Source organism: Canis lupus, chromosome 13 (assembly GCF_003254725.2).
Source record: "Canis lupus dingo isolate Sandy chromosome 13, ASM325472v2, whole genome shotgun sequence".
In the NCBI taxonomy this organism is placed as follows: Eukaryota; Metazoa; Chordata; class Mammalia; order Carnivora; family Canidae; genus Canis; species Canis lupus.
The window spans coordinates 59,431,810-59,452,403 of record NC_064255.1 but is presented as its reverse complement, the minus strand read 5'-3'; the positions used below and the strand labels follow the sequence as shown (position 1 = coordinate 59,452,403).

General features: G+C 37.6%; 1 protein-coding gene across 1 annotated transcript; it reads right to left on the bottom strand.

Moving 5' to 3' along the window:
- Nucleotides 1–5,510: 5,510 nt before the first annotated feature.
- LOC112652195 (UDP-glucuronosyltransferase 2B31) lies at nucleotides 5,511–19,468 on the bottom strand. The gene is made up of 6 exons (XM_025435669.3): nucleotides 18,652–19,468; nucleotides 13,702–13,850; nucleotides 11,802–11,933; nucleotides 9,803–9,890; nucleotides 8,734–8,953; nucleotides 5,511–6,184 (listed from the first exon to the last, which is right to left on the bottom strand). Exons 1-6 carry the CDS (start codon nucleotides 19,373–19,375, stop codon nucleotides 5,905–5,907), a joined length of 1,593 nt encoding a protein of 530 aa, XP_025291454.3. The 5' UTR covers nucleotides 19,376–19,468; the 3' UTR covers nucleotides 5,511–5,904.
- Nucleotides 19,469–20,594: the final 1,126 nt, after the last annotated feature.

The window sequence follows — 20,594 nt, the reverse complement described above, 5'->3', positions numbered from 1 at the left end:
GCCAGAAGCTGCCTACCCCTGGGGTTTATCTTCTCATGTATCACCTCAGATTCACCTCTCTGCACCTTCGGCGTTGCAGAAAGTTGTCACTTTTGTAGAGTTGCAGCTATTTTCTTAGATCACCAGATGAGTTATCAGGTGTTCAGAATGATTTGATAGCTATCTAGCTGAATTCCTAGGATCAGATGAAACAGGTCTTCTACTTACCTATGCAGATTTTCTTTTTCATCTTGAGTCTACTCAATAGTTCATATTTTCTGCACCTACTAGCATTGGAGTTTCTGTTGCAATGAGTTGAGTGGGTGACAAAAAAGTGGCTCATATTTCAAATGTTATAGGTTCTTGTTGATCTTTTTTCCTATCTAAGTTTTTATTGAAATTCCAGTTAGGTAACATACAGTGTAATATTAGTTTCAGGTATAGAATTTAGTGATTCCACAGTCCATAGAACATCTGGTGCTCATCACATCAGGAGGCCATTTAACAGCTCCCATTTAACCTATTCCTCAGCCACTTCCCCTCTGGTAACCATCAGTTGGTTCTCTATGGTTATGAGTGTGTTTCTTGGCGGGGGGTGGGGGGGTGGGGGATACCTGCGTAGCTCAGATATTTAAGCATCCACCTTCTGATTTCAGCTCAGGTCATGATCTCAGACTCTTGAGATCAAGCCCTGTGTCGGGCTTGAAGCTAGCATGGAGCCTGCTCAAGGTTCTCTCTCTCTTTTCCTTTCTCTGCCCCTCCCCCCTCCCCCACTCCTTTCTCTCTCTTTTTTTTTTTTAAGTGTCTGTTTCTTGGTTTTCAGCTCTTTGAATCCCATTCTCACTGTTTTATTACCATGTATTAGCAAATAGTATAAATATTTCTTTATTTGGTGTAGGTTCTTACAAGAATTCCTAGAGACTTTACTTTTTATGGTAAAATTCATTTAAAAATGTTAAATTCCGGTATAATTAATGTATATTAGCTTCAGGTGTGCTATATAGGGATTCAATAATTCTTTTTCTTTTCTTTTCTAGTTTTATTTAAATCCTAGTTAACATACATTGTGATATTATTTTTAGGTGTACGATTTAGTGATTCAGTTCTTAAACACAACACCCAGAGACCGTCACAGCAAGTGCTCTCTTCATACCCATCACTTATTTACCCATTCCTCTCCCACCCAGTATGTGATCTATTCTGGGGAAGGTCCCATGTGCACTTGCAAAGAATGTGTACTCTGCTGCTTTAGGGTGAAACGATCTGAGGATATTTGTGAAGTCCATCTCGGCCAGTGTGTCATTCGAGGCCATTATTTCCTTGTTGATGTTCTGTGTTAGGTGATCTGTCCATTGCTTGGAATGTGATGTTAAAGTCCCCTATTGTTATTGCTTTGTTATCACTGAGTTCCTTTATGGTTGTTATTAATTGTTTTATATATTTGGGTGCTCCCAAGTTGGGGGCATAAATATATACAATTGTTAGATCTTCATGTTGGGTAGTCTCCTTTATTATGATATACTGCCCTTCTTTATCTCTTTTTACAGTCTTTAAGATCTCGTTTGTCTGACGGAAGTATTGCTACTCTGGCTTTTATTTTTTGAAATATTCATTTGCATGTTAAATGTTCCTCCAACCCCTCACTTTCAATCTTCAGGTGATGTTAAGCCTAAAATGAGTCTCTTGTAGTCAGTCTACAGTTGGGTCTTTTTTTTTTTTTTTACAATTTAGTTCATTTACATTCAGAGTAATTATTCATAGATATGTACTTAGTGCTATTTTTTTGCTTGTTTTTTTTTTCACTGATTCCTGAGATTCTATCTGTTTGTTGCTAGTCTTTGACAGTTTTAGAATTTTTTTCCCACTGAAAAGAGTCCCATTTAATATTTATTGTGGGACTGGTTTAGTGGTCATGAACTCCTCTAGGTTTTTTGTTTGTTTGTTTTGTTTTTTTGTCCTGGAAACTTTTCATTTCTTCTTCTATTCTGAATGGAGGCTTTGCTGGATAGAGTATTCTTGGCTACATATTTTTCTCATTCAGCACGTTGAATATACCATGCCACTCTTCTCTGACCTGCTAAATTTCTGTGGAGAAATCGGTTGCTAACCAGTTTCCTCTTCCGTTAGAGGTTAGGGATTTCTTTTCCCTTGGTGCTTTCAAGATTCTTTCTTTATTTTTGTGTTTTGCAAATTGTATTACAATATGCCTTAGTGTTTCCCTGCTTTTGCTGATTTAGATGGGAGTTCTCTGTGTCTCCTGGATTTGGGTGTCTGCATCTTTTCCCATATTAGGGGAGTTTTCAGCTATAATTTGCTCAGATAAACCTCTGCCTCTTTTTCTATCTCTTTTTTCTGGGACTCCTACATTATGCACATTATTACACTTTATGGAGTCACTGAGTTCCCTAAGTCTACCTTCCTGACCCAATATTTTTCTTCCCCTCTTCTTTTCAGCTTCATTATTTTCCATTATTTTATCTTCTGTATCACTTATTCATTTTTTCTGCTTCTTCCATCCTTGTGGTCAAGCCCATGCAGTGGGTTTTGCATCTCGTTTATAGCATTTTTCACTTCAGCTTGACTAGTTTTTAGGTCTTTTATCTCTGTGGTAAGGGACTTTCTGGTATCTTCTAAGTTTTTCCCAAGGCCAGCTCATCTCTTTGTGATTGTTGGTTTAAAATCTTGCCCAGGCATATTACTTATATCTCTGTTTGTTAGATCCCTGGCTGTGATGTCGTCTTGTTTTTTCTTTTGGGATGAATCTCTCCATCTTGGCATTTTGTCTAGGTCTCCATCTTTGTGTTAGGAAAGCCCATTTTGTTTCCTACTCCTGAGAATAATGACTGTATTAAGAAGAGGTCACATACTGTCCAGGGCCCGGTGCTTTGGGGAACGTTTCAGGTGTATGCTGTGTGCATTCCTAAGTTCCAGTTATTTTCAAAATGTAACATTTGTAAGTTCCCAGTTTTTAGTCTATTTCTTAATTGTAATTTTGTTACTAATGTATAATTTTTAGAAAGTGTAGAAATGTCATTTCAGAGTTCTTTCACTGCATAACAAACTGCCTTCACGTATAGAGGCCTACAACATCAATAATCTTTTAGTTATTATCTCTCATAATTCTGGGTGTCAGCTGGCCTCAGCCAGTAGGTGGTTCTTCGGGTTGGTTCTTGGGTTTCTCAGATGGTTACAGGCATAGGGTAGATGAGGTGTAATCACTGGAGGATGTTCATTCACACCTCTAGTGATACTTTGGGAATAGTCAAATTGCTGTGGAGCTGGAGCAACAGAGTTTCTAAGGCACAACATTGTAATGTCTCCACCACTTAGCCTTCATCATGGGTTCTTGGGGTTTGGCACAGGGTTCTAAAGTGAGTGGACTGAGAGAGAGAGGAGGGGGTTGGAGGGAAAAAGCGTGAATGAGAAAGTGAGAGGTAAAGAATGTATTGCCTTTTTTATGAGAGCCTTGGAAGTTAAGCTGTATCACTACACTGCATTCTTTTTGTTGAGACTACTGCGAGGCCTGCCGAAGGTCAAGGGGAGGAGACACGATGGGAGCATTGTCATGGTATTGGTAGTCATATTTCAAAATCACCATGAATATAATCTTTTGAAGCCAGCCAACAGAGGTTACTAAGCTACTATAAAATTCATGAAATACTGACGTGAAAAACACGGTAAAACAGTTAAGAATTGTTGAACTTAGATCTTCACATGTATTGAAACTTTTAATAAATACTCTCATATATTTATCACTAGTTATTTTAGAGGAAAGATTTCTTAAACAGGAAAGAAGGAAGAAGGGCCCGAATTTGTAATAGAAGATGGTCCATCAGATTTTGGTCAATTAAATATTCTGAATGACACTACTGAGCCGATAGCACAATATCAAAGTGCTGGAACTTGACATCTTGCATCAATATGTTTATTTTGTTAACAAATTTATTATTCCATATAATAGGCATATGAAAATCATGTTGTGAAATGTCAAGAAATGAAGACATACGTAAATATTTAAATTATCATAATATGAAATCCTGTCTGTTTTGTGTATATAGAAACTTACATACATTTTATTTTATTTCCAAAAGAGAGTATCGTGCTTGTATAGTTTTCCTGGAACTTGTTCATGTAGCAATGTGACATGGAGATCATGCAAAAATGCTGCCTGTCACCATATCTTCGCCGTAATTACTGTATACATTACATCTCTCATCGAATGTGTTTTTGGTAAATATTTAGGTACTTAAGGGAATATGCTGTACATCAATGTGTATGTGTGCATTTCTAGATGGCTGATTCCTAGATGTGGAATTGCAGGGTTAAATAGCGTGTTTAAATCTTATCGGAAAGCATCATACTACATTGTACTTCATAAAAATAGTGTTCTCAGATTCTTTCTCCCCCTCTTTTAGCAGAAGGAAATTTCTTAATTTGCTAAAGCGTATTTATCTATCGTGAGGCAATAACAGGCAATATTGGTGAAATAGTCAAAGTTTTTCACCTGAGATTGGGAAGGAGACAAGAGTGGTGACAATTGCACTTCAGCTCAAAATTGCATGTGGGGTTCTGAGCATACAGGGAAGCCAAAATAAAGGCCACAGATTGTGTTAGGAGAACAGGTCCCTGGGAGGCAGAAGGTCGGGACTTGGACTGGAAACTTGCAAAGCAAGCCAAACCTAGTGGAAAGTTTAGAAAATGCTGCATGTGTACAACATACAGTGGACCCTGAAGCTAACTTGAAGGAAAACAATCAGCCGTTTATAGAGAAGCTACAGAATGTTGACGCGGTTCCCTTTTCTCTCTTTGGCATTAATTCAAAATATTCACTAGAAGGACCACTTCCCAGAGAACTGAAACAATTCCCATTCTAAGTGCTTACTTCTGTAGGACTTCGTCTACCACTTGAAGCAGAAAGAAAAGCCAAAGAATGTCTTCGTGGAGCGAAGCCGCTGCCCTTCAGCGTCTGTCACTGCTCCAGGCCAGGAGCCAGGGGAGGCTCCCAGGGCCACGGGCCGGCCCGGCCGCTCCCTGGAGAGAGGCCCAGGCCCCGGGGTCCCCGGTACTTGGACAGTCTTCAGAGGCTGAGGACCCCAGGGGACCCCAGCACCCGACATCCATCTGCAGGCTGGTCACCATCCCGGTGGGAGGGGACCAGGGAAGAGGAAGCTGTGGCAGGCCTGCCAGAGGCGTGCTGGGCTTGATCCCACAACTCTGAGACCATGACCTCTGCTCAAACGGAGAGTGAGTAGCTTAATGGACTGAGATGCCCAATAGCTCAGTTTTATAATAGGAAACAGCTGCTATATTTCTAAATTCACTGACATTGCACAGGATACTGACAAGGTGGTTGAAGGCCATCAACTTGCCATGTCCTAGGGTAAGGAGTGATGCTCAGGCTGGGTACACCATAAAAGCCCAGGAGAATTAGTGGTCACCCAAAACAAAATGGATGGAAAAGTCATTTTATACAACTTTAACTATCTGTAGTTTCTCTAGTAAAGGAAGAAACGACAAATTTTGCACCAAAATGAAGTGAAAATATTCTGAGTATTTATTTGCACAGTAACAGTGATATTGTGAATAGCCTACTTAATGTTCTTATATTCATGCCCAATGTTGGAAACACAGGTAAGCTCAGTAATTTCTGGAGGGGGATGACTTTTCATTTAGAATAAGAAGTTTCTGTAAATTCCCGTAGAGTTTTATTTAAATTTAATTTTAATTTGCCAGTTTTTCTCTTGGCATGACATATTTCTGACTCTTAAACAGGCAATAAATCCCTTGAGAGCAGATGTTGATCTCAGAAGCTAAGTTGAGGAGTTGTTTCTTCACAGGGAGGGGAACTTTGCATCATAACTCCTTGCTGGCAGAAACCGGAGGAGCCCGTCTAGGAGGCCGACCAGCTGGAGGCCTCAGATACGACTACTCCTTTTTTATCTTCTTCCCAGTTTTTGCGACCTTCCGACAACAAAACAGACAACATTGTGTGGTGACAAATATAGCAGTTGCCACACAGGCCAGCAGAAACCCAATCACATCCAAGGAGTGGTACTGGAACCAGGTGAGGTCATGGGAGGCTGGCCGCAGGTGCTTGGCTCCTTGGTGGCGCATGACATACTCGATCCAGAAGACTGCCCGGTCCAGGGGCTTTATAGGCTGATCGTGGTGAATTCCTGATAACTTCATAGCATTCTCTTTGTACCTAAGGGAGAAACGTAAAGATGCCGACATTGAAAGGAAGTTAATTTGCCAAACCAAAGAATTCCCATGAGAGGAATAGTCTTCACGGAATACCCATACATTCAAAATCAGCTAGAATATTATTGTGAAGTGGATGTAATAATGTACCTACTACTAAGATGTTGGTATGGGGTGTCACAAGCTACCCAGAAGCACCCCGTCTGCCCTGATCCTTTTAGTCATCATACATTAGTTTTTATTATTTATGTGTTAGAATATGAAGTGAGCACTCATTTCCTTTTGTCTTTTGTGTAAGAGTTGTTGGTTACTTCTCGCACTGTATGGTATTCCATTGTTTGGCAATACCGCAGGTTATTTCATCATTTAACGGTCAATAGCCAGTTGTGTTACTAAACGTTTGGCCATTACTACCAATGCTGCCATAAAAATCTTGTATCTTTTGATTTACATGTTTGTACATGTGTTTGTATATATGTAGAAGTGGAATTGCTGAGAAGAGGTGTATTTATGAGTAGGATTTCTTTATTGGCTGAGTTATGTAGAAGTATATTGCTGAATTTCCAAAATGTAGAGAGGTTTCAGTTGTCTTTCATTTTGATGATTCTAAGTGAATCCCAGTAGAGCTGAACAGTGTGCTCTTGATGATTTATATTTTTCAAAATTCCTTTTGGTTTATGGTCCACGTATGGTTAATTCCAGTATCTATTCCATTCTTGAAAAATGGGTATTCTCTGTTGATATATACATATATATATATTCAATGGGTTGCATTTTTAAATTGTGTCCTTCAAGACACTTAGGTATTTCTCCCTTCCATTATCTTGTTATCGTTTTTCCCTTGTTTTGATCTTATTTTTCTATGTTACTGAGAGAGATGTTTAAAAATTCAATATTATGACTGTAAATTTGAATGTTTGTTCTTTGGCCCCCTTCTACTGCATTTTGATGCTTTTTGTAGTAGGCGCCACTAATTGGTAATTTGTACTGTTTTGAAAGATCAATCTATTCGTCATTATGAAATACTTCTTTTTATTTTTGTTGGTGACTCTGGACTAGTGTGTCTGATATTAGCATGGGTCCAACATCTTTCTGCGGTTACTGCTAGAATAGATCATTTCCTACCTTCTCGTACTTACAATCTTTTGCGCATTTCTATTTGAACATGTCTTATAACTGGCGTATAGTATAAAAAATGTGTTCTGACAATCTTTGTCTTTAAATTATTTAGTCTGTTTAGATTTAATGTCTTGGCATATTTATATTTTCGTCTACTGTCTTAGTCTGTTTTCTTTTCTATTTGGCCAACCTGCCTTATATTTCTTTACCTTTCTCTCTTGTTTTAAGGTATTTTTATTATGCAATTACTCTACCATTTTCTCCCCATAATACATTTTTCAGTATTTCTGATATGTGAATGACAATAAGTACATGAAAAGATGTTTAGTAACTTTGGCTGTAAGAGAAATGAAAACGAAGACCACAAGGAGAGACCCACTAGGATGGCTGTAATAAAAAAGATGATAGCAAGTGTTGAAAATGATGTGGAGAACTTGAATCTCCCATACTTAGCTGGTGGAAATGTAAAATAGTGCAACTTATTTGGACATCAATTTGGCAGCTCCTCATAGAGATAATCTGTGGCCTAGAAGTCTACCCAAAATTCTACTCCTAGATGTCTACCCAAAAGCAGTGAAAAATTTTGTTCACACAATAAATGTGTAGCAATATTTATAATAACTAAATGTGGAAATAACCCAAATGTTCACCAACTGATACATGGATAGATTGTAGCATATCCATACCATAGGATATTTATCATTCAGCAATACAAAACTATCACACGAATGAAACTCAAAAACATGCCAAATGAAAGAAGCCACATGCAAAGCCCATACGTGGTATGATCCCACTTGTATGAAACACCCAGAATACAGCAATTTGTAGAGACAGAAGTAGATTAATGTTTACTTGAGGCAAGAGAAATGGGCAAAGACTTCTAAGTCAGTCGTATGTGATTTCTTCTTGGGCTAATGAAAATGTCCCAAACTTAGATTATGGTGATGGTTTCATAATTCCATAATACACTACACGTATTTGAGTTTTATACTTTTAGTTTTATGGTACACAAATTACATATTATAAAATATATTAACAATAAGAACCAAAATCAACGTTTAAGCAAAAAGAGATTTATAGCTTTGGAAATTTTGGTGCTGAATTGAGTCACTTTACATGACTTCAAGTTCTTCATTCTTTCATTCTATGGTTTCTATCATAGGAACTTTGAAATGTTCTTACAGTTACTATATAATAGTTTGCATTTGTGTATGTAGAAAAATGTTGCAGTAATTGGTTGCCCATTAAGTGAAAGGGATTTAAATGCAACTGTGAAATAAATGTCTGGTTGAAAATAAAAGTAGATTTAAGATCCGTTCTATCACTTGGCTTCTTTCCAAATTAGCCTCTTAAGAATGGGAGGAAACTCGCAGCCACCGTTGACTGAAGAATCTATCGATAAATTCCATCTATTAAAAAAAAAGTAATACTCACGAAGGGTCATTAATGACCATCCTCAATGCATTGAGCAAGTCTGCACTAGACATTGTGCTGAAGTCCAGTCTGATAGCTGCTCCCTTAGCTTTCATGTGAACAATGTTATCAGCTTGATCGGCAAACAAGGGAATGCCCACCATGGGGATCCCGTGGTAGATCGCCTCATAGATGCCGTTGGTTCCACCATGGGTTATAAAGGCTTTGGTTTTCGGATGACCTAGGATTGGATGAATCTCAGCACATTATTAACTGTAAGTCTTAGAAATCAAATGAGAATTGGGCAACATAAGACATATGTTATTATATAAACATGAAACAGCATTCAAATGTCTTTTGGCTCTCAGCGCAAGAAGCACATAAATGTGCTGGAGAGGTAAATGAAGATTGGTGTGGTGCTTGTAACTTGAAAAATGAATACAAGATTGCTGGACAGACAAATTGAACGATAACATTCTGGTTATCACCAAAAAAAGGGAAAGGGTGCAAAAAAAAGAAAGGCAGGTGGCATGTTAGAACATATTCTCTTAAAGGCACAGTAAAGTCACTGAGTTTCACATGTAGGGTGTCAAGGCAGCAGGAAGTGTGATGCTGGTGGCTCAAATCAGGGGAAGGAAAGATAGCACTTTATCATGAAATGTGTTGTGACTTCATGGAAAAGATTATGGTATTTTTCTAGAGAAAATGTAGAGTCACTGGTAATAAAAGAGAGGCTATTATTTTTCATTGGCACTGAATCCCCATGCAGAAGGAGAAAGGATAAGAATAAGGTGGGAAAATTCGGAGACAGAGCGATGTTCTAGGTAGTTAGTAACAAATTATGTGGGAGCAGTAATTACAGCTGAAATACAGGTACTTTGATTCTGGCCCTAAGGAATGGGACTGTGTATAACAACATGCCAACTGTTGTAGCTTATCTTTTTCCCTCTAGGTCTGCAAAATATATGTAAGAAAGTTAAGTTTTAGTTTTGAGTTTTTGAGTAGTAAATGCTCAGTCAGATTGCTTTTTGGTGAACTGTTATCATTTTGTTTAGAGTTCCTTTCAGTTCAATATTTTCCAGATTCTTACCAAGAAGGTCATTCTGGGGAAGCCACTTATACAGCCGAGTATTTGGCCCTAAGGTGTCTGGTTTCTTGCCATCAAATCTCCATAGAACCTTAGAAAGAAAAATACCTTATCTCATGAGTTGAACTTTGAAGTTATAGCTTGTGAACATTTTAAAGAAATTAAGAGATGATCTAGTTAGACTCCTTTCATTGACTGATAAATAACAAGGCAAAAGATATTAAAAATGAGACTACTAAAACCCTAGTATAGTAAGAATACCCCCATTTTGTTACTTATTTTTATATTCAAGCAAGTATGAATGTAATCATAATATTTCACGCATGAGTATTAAACAGATGAGATTATCAAGGACAAAAGAAGCATTTAAGAAATTTTTAGGCAGTTACTATAATTCTAGTGCAAACGAGTAGGAAATTACTAAGATCCACACCTTTGTCTGTTATCATTGCTTTCATCTTCCAATGTAATACCAACCTATTTACATCTTTTTAAGTGATACAGAAGGACGTTCCCTTATATCCACATGTTCATAGCCACTTGTTCCATAAGTTCTTTTATTTGAGTTTTACATGTTTTGATACACAAAAAAGCTAAATGTGCAATCTGCTGCTTGTGAGAAACAGGTAATTATGCTTATTAGTAATTCATTAATATCAATAATTTCTCCTTAGTACGTTTAACTTCTTCCACATTACTAATGATTAGGCAGTACTTCCAAGAAAAAGGTAATTTTTTTACATGAATGCAGAATATTATTAGTATTTCTTGGTTTGGCAGTTCTTTACATGTGGGAAGAAAAGCCTGTTGGCACTTCAGAAATAACAGTATACGTGTCAAAAAAACTCCAAAAGTGTAGTGGTGCTAAGTTTTATTGAACTGGTTGTTGACATTTCAGTGATGCACTACAAAGCACTGACAGCATTGATTGATATGAAATCTATGCCCAAGCAATTTCCATTGCCAGTACTAAATAGATTCTGATTTTAGAATTTCCCAGCAATCCTCATAACTGGATTATAGTTTACACTGGGTAGTATATATTTGCTATATGCATGTTAAAGTAACTTGCGATGGTAAGCAAAAATTAGCATAAGGAGAAACTATTACAGTGACCGAAAAGTAGTTCACAAATACCCAAATATGCCAGGTGCATTCTATGTATTGGAAAAGAATTTACTACTGTAGTTTATGTAGAAAGAGGCATATGAAACTTTCCCATGCTAAGCTTTCTTTCCGGTTGACTCCTTAATATGTTTCTTTTTCCTTCCTTAATCGGGAGCAGTTATTATTCTGATAAGTTAGAGTCCTTTGGAACCAGATATTAATAAGCACTTGGTCACCTTGAGGAGTGGACCCATCTTCTCCCTTTTCATTGATCTTACTCTTTCACTCGTAATAGGGCCCATTCCATCAGTCATGTCAATTTTTCTCTTTCTCTAAGTCATCTTGGCTGGAGGAAAGCCTAGACATAGTTTGGTGATTGTTTTTCTGAACAGCACACTGAGGAGGCTTATCTCAAAATTTAGGGGAAGGAAGAGAAACCTGGATTATCTGATAAGGGTAAACTGCAGGGTGCTTTTCAGACTTTTATCAGTTCCTCTTTAACATAACTGTTGAAATTTAACTCCTTTCTGAGAACAGCTATGAGGTAGGCAGTGCCCTTGGAAATCTTGAAAGGAATGCAGATCTTGTAAGGAAAAGGAAAGAATGACAGACAGAATTTGGTGACTGCTATACCTGCCCAGGACACATTACAATACCAAGCTTTACTCTGCACGTCCTAAATATATTTCTTTCCAATCTCAATGTTAATGCCAAAGTTATTGTCAAAACAGCTTCTGTAGTACTTAGCATCTGCCATTTATATTTTCCTCATGTTTGAGGTAAATTGGAGCTATCATAATGATGTTCATGTCATGAAGGAAAGGGTAATCCGGCCCTTTACAGAGTTTAACAGCCTCATTAAGTAGTTGTATACAATTAAGATACTCTATCTAACCTTTTGTGGAATCTGGGCAAGGGCTGATGCGATCACATTGGCTCTTTCCTCTGTCATGTTATTGACCATTGACCCTAGAGAAAACACCACAATACCGTTTTCTCCAGAGCTCTGGACAAACTCTTCCATTTCCTGTGAAGAAAAAGTTAACTCCATCAAAAAGGAGAAACAGCATAGCAAACACCACTGAATGAATTTCTATGAGGTTGCGTGGGAGGCTCAGTCGTTTCAGCATCTGACTCTTGATTTGGGCTCAGGTTATGATTTCGGGATTGTGAGATTGAGCCCTGGGTCTAGCTCTGTGCCTAGAGGGGACTTTCCTGGGTGTTCTCTCTCTCCTTCTGCTCCCTTCCCCCACCCGATGTGCAGTCTCTCTCTCTCTCTCTCTCTCTCTCATAAATAAATAAATAAATAAATAGATAAATCTTTAAAAATTTTTCTTCAATTAAAGATAGATATCAAATATCATCAAGAATTATTAGAGTAATGCCTATATTGATTCTTATTGTGATAAACTACACATAAAAATTATCATTTTAACTATATCTGAGTATGCAGTTCAATAGTGTGTATATTTTATACTGTTGGTCAACTAATCACCAGAACTTTTTCACCTTGTTAAACTGGATCTCAGTACCCATTATATAACAATTACCGATTTCTCATAGACCATCTTTATTTTTTTTTATTTTTTAAAAAGATTTTATCTTTTTATTCATGAGAAACAGAGATAGAGAGGCAGAGACACAGGCAGAGGGAGAAGCAGGCTCCATGCAGGGAGTCCGATTTGGGACTCGATCCCGGGTCCCCAGGATCATGTTCTCGGCCAAAGGCAGGCGCTAAATCGCTGAGCCACCCACTGATCCCCCCTCCTTGACCATCTTTATCAACCATCATTATACTTTGTATTTCTGTGAATTTGAGTGATCTGGATACCTTATATCAGGGAATCATACAGTATTTGTCTCTTAATGATCGCCCACTTTCACTTTGCATAATATCCCAAAGCTTTGCCACTTTGTAGTAGGTGTTAGAATTTTCTTCTATTTTAGGCCAAATATTCCGTTGTGTGTAAATACATTTTGTTTATGGATTTATCTGTTGATGGACACTTGTGTTAGACTGAATAGAACTTTTGCTAGTTTTACATCAGGATTTAGACCTTGAGAGAGTTACCATATACACCTAAATATTTTGCAATCAAAATCGATATTATGTTAACCATTGAATAAGATCTTAGTTTTAGGGTAATCAGACCCTTTGCAGAGTTTAACAGACTCATTAGGTAGTTATATATGATTAAGGTTATTTATCTAACCTTTTGTGGAATCTGGGCAATGGTAGATGTAATCACAGTGGCTCATTCCTCTAGTAGACATCCAGCATGATGAAGAGACCATCAAGTAATTCAGTAAGAGATGCTTATTTTTCAATTATGTCTTGAAGGTTCAATATCAACCTAAAACTTATTACATCATTGCTTTTTTCATGAAGATTTTCACCTTATATGCTAAGAGTGTACTTTTGCAATATTATACTATGGATTTTTTCAGATATAAGTGGTAGAAGTTATTTGGTCTTTATTAAATATGCAGAATTCATGGTCCTCATTATATACACAGTGTAGCTTTCTCTGTGCTCAGGTTTACTGAGATTTTGTCTGGCCTTGGTGTGTGGCGGAAAACATATGTTCTCATATATTAATTAAACCTGTTAATGCTCTAAGTCGTCAAACCTTGGAATCTCAAATGAGGAATTGTGTAAAGTTGGAATGACAGCAAGGAAACATTAGATTTGCCTGCAGATATTGTTGGGGCACACACCATTGTTGAGAAATGATCTTTTTAAGCTACAAAAATGGCCTAGAGGAAACAAAGCAAAAGAAACAAGAATCAGGTACCGTAGGCAGGGATTTGGCGGGTTTGCAGTGGAGGCCTCCAACAAAGTCAAAATGTGGTAAGAGTGGGTGAGGATATTCAAAATCCCAGTAGGTTCGAATGAGCCATATATCAGCTTTCCTCATTAACTCATATAGTGTAGTGGGTCTTCCTGAAGGCAAAAAAACAAACAGATCACATCAATAAGAGAAAGGATGGGTATCCCTGGGTGGCTCAGCAGTATGGCGCCTCCCTTTGGCTCAGGGCGTGATCCTGGAGTCCCGAGATCGATTCCTGCCTCGGACTCCTGGCATGGAGCCTGCTTCTCCCTCTGCCTGTGTCTCTGCCTCTCTCTCTCTTTCTGTGTCTATCATCAATCAATCAATCAATCTTTAGAAAGCTAAAAAAAAATAAGAGAAAGGATAAAAAGTATATGATCATTTCCACATATGCAGAAAAGGCATTTGACAAAGTAGAACAGCCATTGAAGATAAAACCCCTCAGCAACATTGGTTTCGAGGGAACATACCTCAACAAAATAAAGGCTAAAATGGAAAACCCACAGTGAACATCATACTCAAAGGGAAACAACTGAGAGCTTCTCCTCTAAGGTCAGGCAGAAGACAAGGATGTCCACCCTTACCACTTTTATTCAACATAGGACTAGAAGTCCTGGCTACAGCAATGAGACAATGAAAAGAAATAAAACCATCCAAATTGGTCAGGAAGAAATAAAACTGTCACTATTTGCAGTTGACATGATACTCTGTATAGAAAACCCTGAGGACTTAAGCAGAAAAGTCCTAGAACTGATAAACTAATTCAGTAAAGTCACAGGATACAAATCAGTGTACAGAAATCTGTTATATTTCTATGTACTAATAATGCAGCAGAAGAGAGACATTAAGAAAACTATCCTGTTTGCCATTGCACCGAAAATAATAAAACTTTACCAAAGAGGTGAAAGACCTGTACTCTGAAAACTATAAAATACTGATGAAAGAAATTGAGGATAAAAGGCATTCCATGCACAAAACTTGGAAGAATAGTATTGAACTGTCTATAATACCCAAGGCAAACTTTAGATTTAGTGTGATCCCTATCAAAATACCAACAGCATTTTTCACAGAACTGGAGCAAACGATCTTAAGATTTGTTGGAACGACAAAAGATTTCAAATGACCAGAGCTATCTTGAAAAAGAAAAACAACCAAACTGGACGTATCACAATACAAGAGTTCAAGTTATGCTACAAAGTTATAATGATCAAAACAGTATGGTCGTGACACAAAAATAGACACATAGATCAATGGAAGAGCATAGAAAACCCAGAAATGAACCCACAATTATATGGGCAATTAATCTTTGACAAAGCAGGAAAGAATATCCAATGGGAAAATGACAGTTTCTTGGTGTCGGGAATATTGGACAGCAACATGGAAAAGAATGAAACTGGACCACATTTTTTTTTAGTCTTCTTTTATTTTTTTTATTCTTTTAAAAAAATTTTTATTTATTTATGATAGTCACACAGAGAGAGAGAGGCAGAGACATAGGCAGAGGGAGAAGCAGGCTCCATGCACTGGAAGCCCGACGTGGGACTCAATCCCGGGTCTCCAGGATCGTGCCCTGGGCCGAAGGCAGGCACCAAACTGCTGCGCCACCCAGGGATCCCTTTTTTATTGTATTTTTATTTTTAGTCTTTTATTTTATTTTATTATATTTTATTTTATTTATTTTATTTTATTTTATTTTGTTTTATTTTATTTTTTTATTCATGAGAGACATAGAGAGAGAGAGAGAGAGGCAGAGACACAGGCAGAGGGAGAAGCAGGCTCCATGCAGGGAGTCCAAGGTGGGAGGGTCTCTAGGATCATGCCCTGGGCTGAAGGAGGCGCTTAACCGCTGAGCCACCCGGGGTGACTTGACCACTTTCTTATAGTATACACAAAAATAAATTCAAGGTGGAATGAAAGACCTAAGCGTGAGACAGGAAAACCATCAAAATCCAGGAGAAGAAAACACGCAGTGACCTCTTTGGCCTCAGCAAGAGCAATTTCTTACTAGATATATTGATGGTAGTAAGGAAACAAAAACAAAAATGAACTATTGGCACTTCATCAAGATAAAAATCTTCTGTACAGCCAAGGAAATAATCAGCAAACCTGACAGGCAACCTACAGAATGGGAGAAGGTATTTGCAAATGACATTTTCAGTAAAGAGATGGTATCCAACATCTATAAGGAGCTTATCAAACTCAACAACGACACCCAGGGAACAAATAACACATTTAAAAAATGGGCAGGAGACATGCATAGGCATTTTTTTTTAAAGATTTTATTAACTTATTCATAAGAGACACAGAGAGAGCGAGCGAGGCAGAGACACAGGCAGAGGGAGAAGCAGGCTCCATGCAGGGAGCCTGAGGTGGGACTCGATCCTGGGTCTCCAGGATCACACCCTGGCTGAAGGCAGCGCTAAACTGCTGAGCCACCCGGGCTGCCCATATGTCAAATTTAATGAACCAACCAAACAAGCAAAATACAAAAAGAGAGAGAGAAACCAAGAAATAGATTTTAACTGTAGGGAAAAAAACTGATGGTTATCAGAGGGGAGGGGAATGTGGGGGATGGGTAACATAGGTGATGGGGATTAAGAAGTGAACTCATGATGAGCACTGAGTGATGTATGGAAGTGTTGAATCACTATATTGTACACCTGAAAGTAATATAACACTCTGTTAACTATCCTGGAATGAAAATTAAAACGTGGTAGAAAACTAAGAGTAAATAAAGAAGCAAAAAAATCTCATAACAAGCAACAGGTAGAAAAAATGAGAGTAATGGAATATTAATATACTATGGAACCTTCTGAAAAGAGTTTTGACTAGTTAGCAAAAAGGCTTAAAAGTATTTGTAGTTTCCTAACAGAACACATATATGATACAAACATGTATTGATGCAAATATATACATTTGCATATATATATGTTGATCATATGTATATATGAAAGACAAAGTGTAAGAGACTCATTTCTCACATCACAGTAGTACGTTCACAACCAATTTGTTAACCTAAGCCACTATGAAAATAAACCATGCATTTATTTATTCTTGAATTCTGCAAAAGCAACAGATGCAAATGTATACTATTGAGCCCCCCCATCAATTAACCAATGGAAACACCTTTCCCGCGTGTACTCAGTGTAATTTCTACAATTTAGCAAGTTATTCCCTTGATCCGAGATTTTCCAAGAAAACTGTGAGTTTTGGGGGGTATGGCTTGTACCGACCATTGTAATTAGTTAATATTTGGAGCTTAACAATATTTATGTAATAAATAATATTTGCAAGTCACAGCTGGAATATTTTCCACAAGTACGGAAATAGAACGTGCACTCTTAATGGTGGCGCATTACGTCTTTAGGGCAGCCTGCTTCTCCCTCTGCCTGTGTCTCTGCCTCTCTCTCTCTGTCTGTGTCTCTCATAAATAAATAAATAAATAAATAAATAAATAAATAAATAAATATCTTTAAAAAATAAAAAAACCCAGGATTTATAAGCCCTGGTGAAACAATATGTAATCATTAGAAACTTCATACTATAGATTCCTGAGTCTAACATAGCCATTGTATCTCATAGCCTTCTAATTGGCTGGGGTGAAGGAATTATGAAGGAGGTATTCACAGTCATAAAACATTATTAAACCTAAGCCACTGTCAAATTAAACATGCATTTGTTTATTCTGAAATGCTGCGAAAGTGACAGATGCAAATGTAAACAATTATTTGAGCTCCACTGTCAATTAACCAATGGAAACACTTTTCCCTAGAATACTCAGTCTAATTTCTACAATTCAGCAAGTTATTCCCTTGATCCTAAAATTTCTTTCAGGTAATATGTAAACACTTTAGTTCTTTTTTAAAAAAAGATTTTATTTATTCATGAGAGACAGAGAGCGAGGCAGAGACACAGGCTTAGGGTGAAGCAGGCTCCATGCAGGGAGCCTGATGTGGGACTCTGTCCCGGGACCCCAGGATCACACCCTGAGCCAAAGGCAGACGCTTAACCGCTGAGCCACCAGGCATCCCAACACTTTAATTCTTAACTAAGGAAACTGAAGAAACAAGTGGGAATAATATCCTCAACACTATAGACAGTTGTACTAGAAATATATGACTCCTCAGTTGACATGTCTGCTTTCATCAAGATAGTGAAATTTCTAATGCCGTTTTTTTTAACATGGAAAAAGTGGAATAAAATGGATATATAGAAAATAAGTATAGTAGAGAAGAATTTAAAGCAGCGAAACTACTCTAATAGTGGTAGATGCATATCATTATAAATTTTTAAAACTCATAAAATGTACCAAGCTGAGAGTAAACTCTTACGTAAACTATGAACTTTGGATGATAATAATGTGTCAGTGTAGGTTCATGACTTGCAACAAATGTACCACTTTGATGGGGGATGTTGATAATGGAGAAACTTATGCCTGTGGGGGGGTGAGGGTTATATAGGAAATCGTGATTCAAAATGCTGTGACTTAAAATTCTTCTAAAAAGTAACGAAGCATAAGTAATATTTTCACTTTGATTTGTATTTGATAAACAACAAGGAAGGATAAAATACCGAGAAAAAATTAAAAAGCAACCCAAAGAAACCCCTTTTTAAAGCTATTACAATCAAACACATGGAATGGATATGTCATTGGTTCAAGAATTCCTCAGTGCTCTAATGTCAGTTATTGACTCCCTAGAGTGTGATGTACCCATAATGGACAGTGGGATTCTAACTGGCCCTGTCATATAAGTCTTTGCATGTGTTTGTGAGATTGAGAGATCATTTTATACTTTCATGTCATCATTTTACTTCTAAAAGACAAATTTCCTCCCTCTTAGTACTTCTACAAACTCTCCTCCCCAGCACTAGGAGAATTAGGACTTCATGTTACTAATGAAAAGCATGACTTACCTAGTACTTCGCTGTAAAACTGATCCCAACTCTTCTCATTTATTGTTTGGAACCAAAAGTCAAAATAAAGCACATACAGCATATTTTTTACTCTCTCCATGAATGTCATTTGATCAGTTAATTCTGACAGAATAACAGGTACGTAGGATGGAGGGAGAGGAAGTCCTCCACTGTGTTTCTCAAATGCGTAGCCTGGAGAGAAACGGAGACTGTACACTAAAGGTATTTTAAGGAGCTCAGCCAGCAGCTCACCGCAGGGTATGATAGTATCTGCAAGGACGAGATCAAATTTTGATTCTTGTAGTTTTGTCATGAGTTTCTTGTTCAAAACTACATCTTTACAGAGCTTCTGAGCACATTCATAAAATTCCCAAAAAAATTCTTGCATTAATGAAAAATATGTCCAAAATGAATCTTTTGGCATATCATATATCAAAATGTTGAGCAGTTTTATGAAGAAAGCCTCAAAATCACCTCTAGATAAATGTGCAGAATAAATCTCAAATTTAATAGCAGATAATTTGTTCGGATCAACAAGAATGGAAGCTGACGATGTCAGAACAGTCACTTCATGACCCCTCTGGACAAGTTCATCCAGGATTGTCTTTACATTGATCCAGTGGCTGTATTCCGTGGGCCACACCAGCACCTTTCCGCAACTCCCAGAACTAAAGTAACAGCTCAGCTGTAGCCCCAGAAGCACTGAAATCCATTTCATAGACATCCTGGGGGATGCGCTGCTTCTTCTGAAATCCCTGCCTTCTTCTGCCACTGCTTGCACTTATATCCGAGGAGCATCAATCAGGAAGTTAAACTATAACTCCTACCTTTCAAAGTAAATACATTATATGAACTGTCCGAGCATTTGGATGGCAAGTGGAAAAAGCCAAAGTAGACGACTTTGTTTGTATGCAAATGTGTGTAATGTCTGTTTGATGATTTTAGTCCTATCGTCTAGCTAAGAGTCAAGGTGCAAGTCATGTGTCTTACGTAATATATTTTGGAAGAGTGTCGAGGACGGTGCTGCGAGGTGACTGCAGTCCTCTTGACACAAGAATGAAAGTTATTATACAGGAAAATTATCTTTCTGGTTATGATGACCTGAGAGATGTTTTTGTTTTGTTCCCAAAAATTTGGTTGACATGTACTTCCATACCGTACAAGTGCCAGATTTAAAGTGTACAGTTCAGGGGTTCATAGTATATTCACAGAATTGTGCAACCGCTCCGGTGATCAATTTTAGAGCACTTTCATCACCCCAAATGGAAACCTTCACTCTGTAATGGAACTCTTCATTTTCTGCATTTCCCAGCCTTAGTCAGCATTTTGTCTGCTTTCTTTGTCATATATATTGCCTGTCTTGAGCATTTCGTATAAAAGAAGTGTCTTTTGTGACTGGTTATTTTAATTAGCATACTATTTTATTTTAAAAAATTTTTTGACTTTATTGAGAGATCCTTGATATAACATTGTGCAGTGGTCAGGTGTACAACATGATGACTTGATTCGCTTTATATATTGTGACGAGATTACACCATTCTCATCCATCACCTCACACACTTATCTTTTTTTCTGGTGAGAACTTTATAAAAATCATTTTTATTACTTTTTTATTGAAGTACAGTTGACACACAATGTTAATTAGTTTCCTGTTACAACATAGTGATTCCAGAAGTCTATCCGCTAGGGTGTGCTCACAGGCGTAAATTCCATTTGTCACTACACAATGTCACTACAATTACTGACTATGTTCCCTGCGTTTTATGTTTTATTCTCCTGACATTTATTGCATTTATTTCATACCTGGAAGCCCTATCTCCCACTCGCTTTCACTCATTTTGCCTTCCCTCTCCCCCTTTTTTCTAGAAGCTATCATTTCTCTATATTTGTGAGTCTTTCCGCTCTGTTTGTTTATTCGTTTGGTTTAGATTCCACATAAGAGT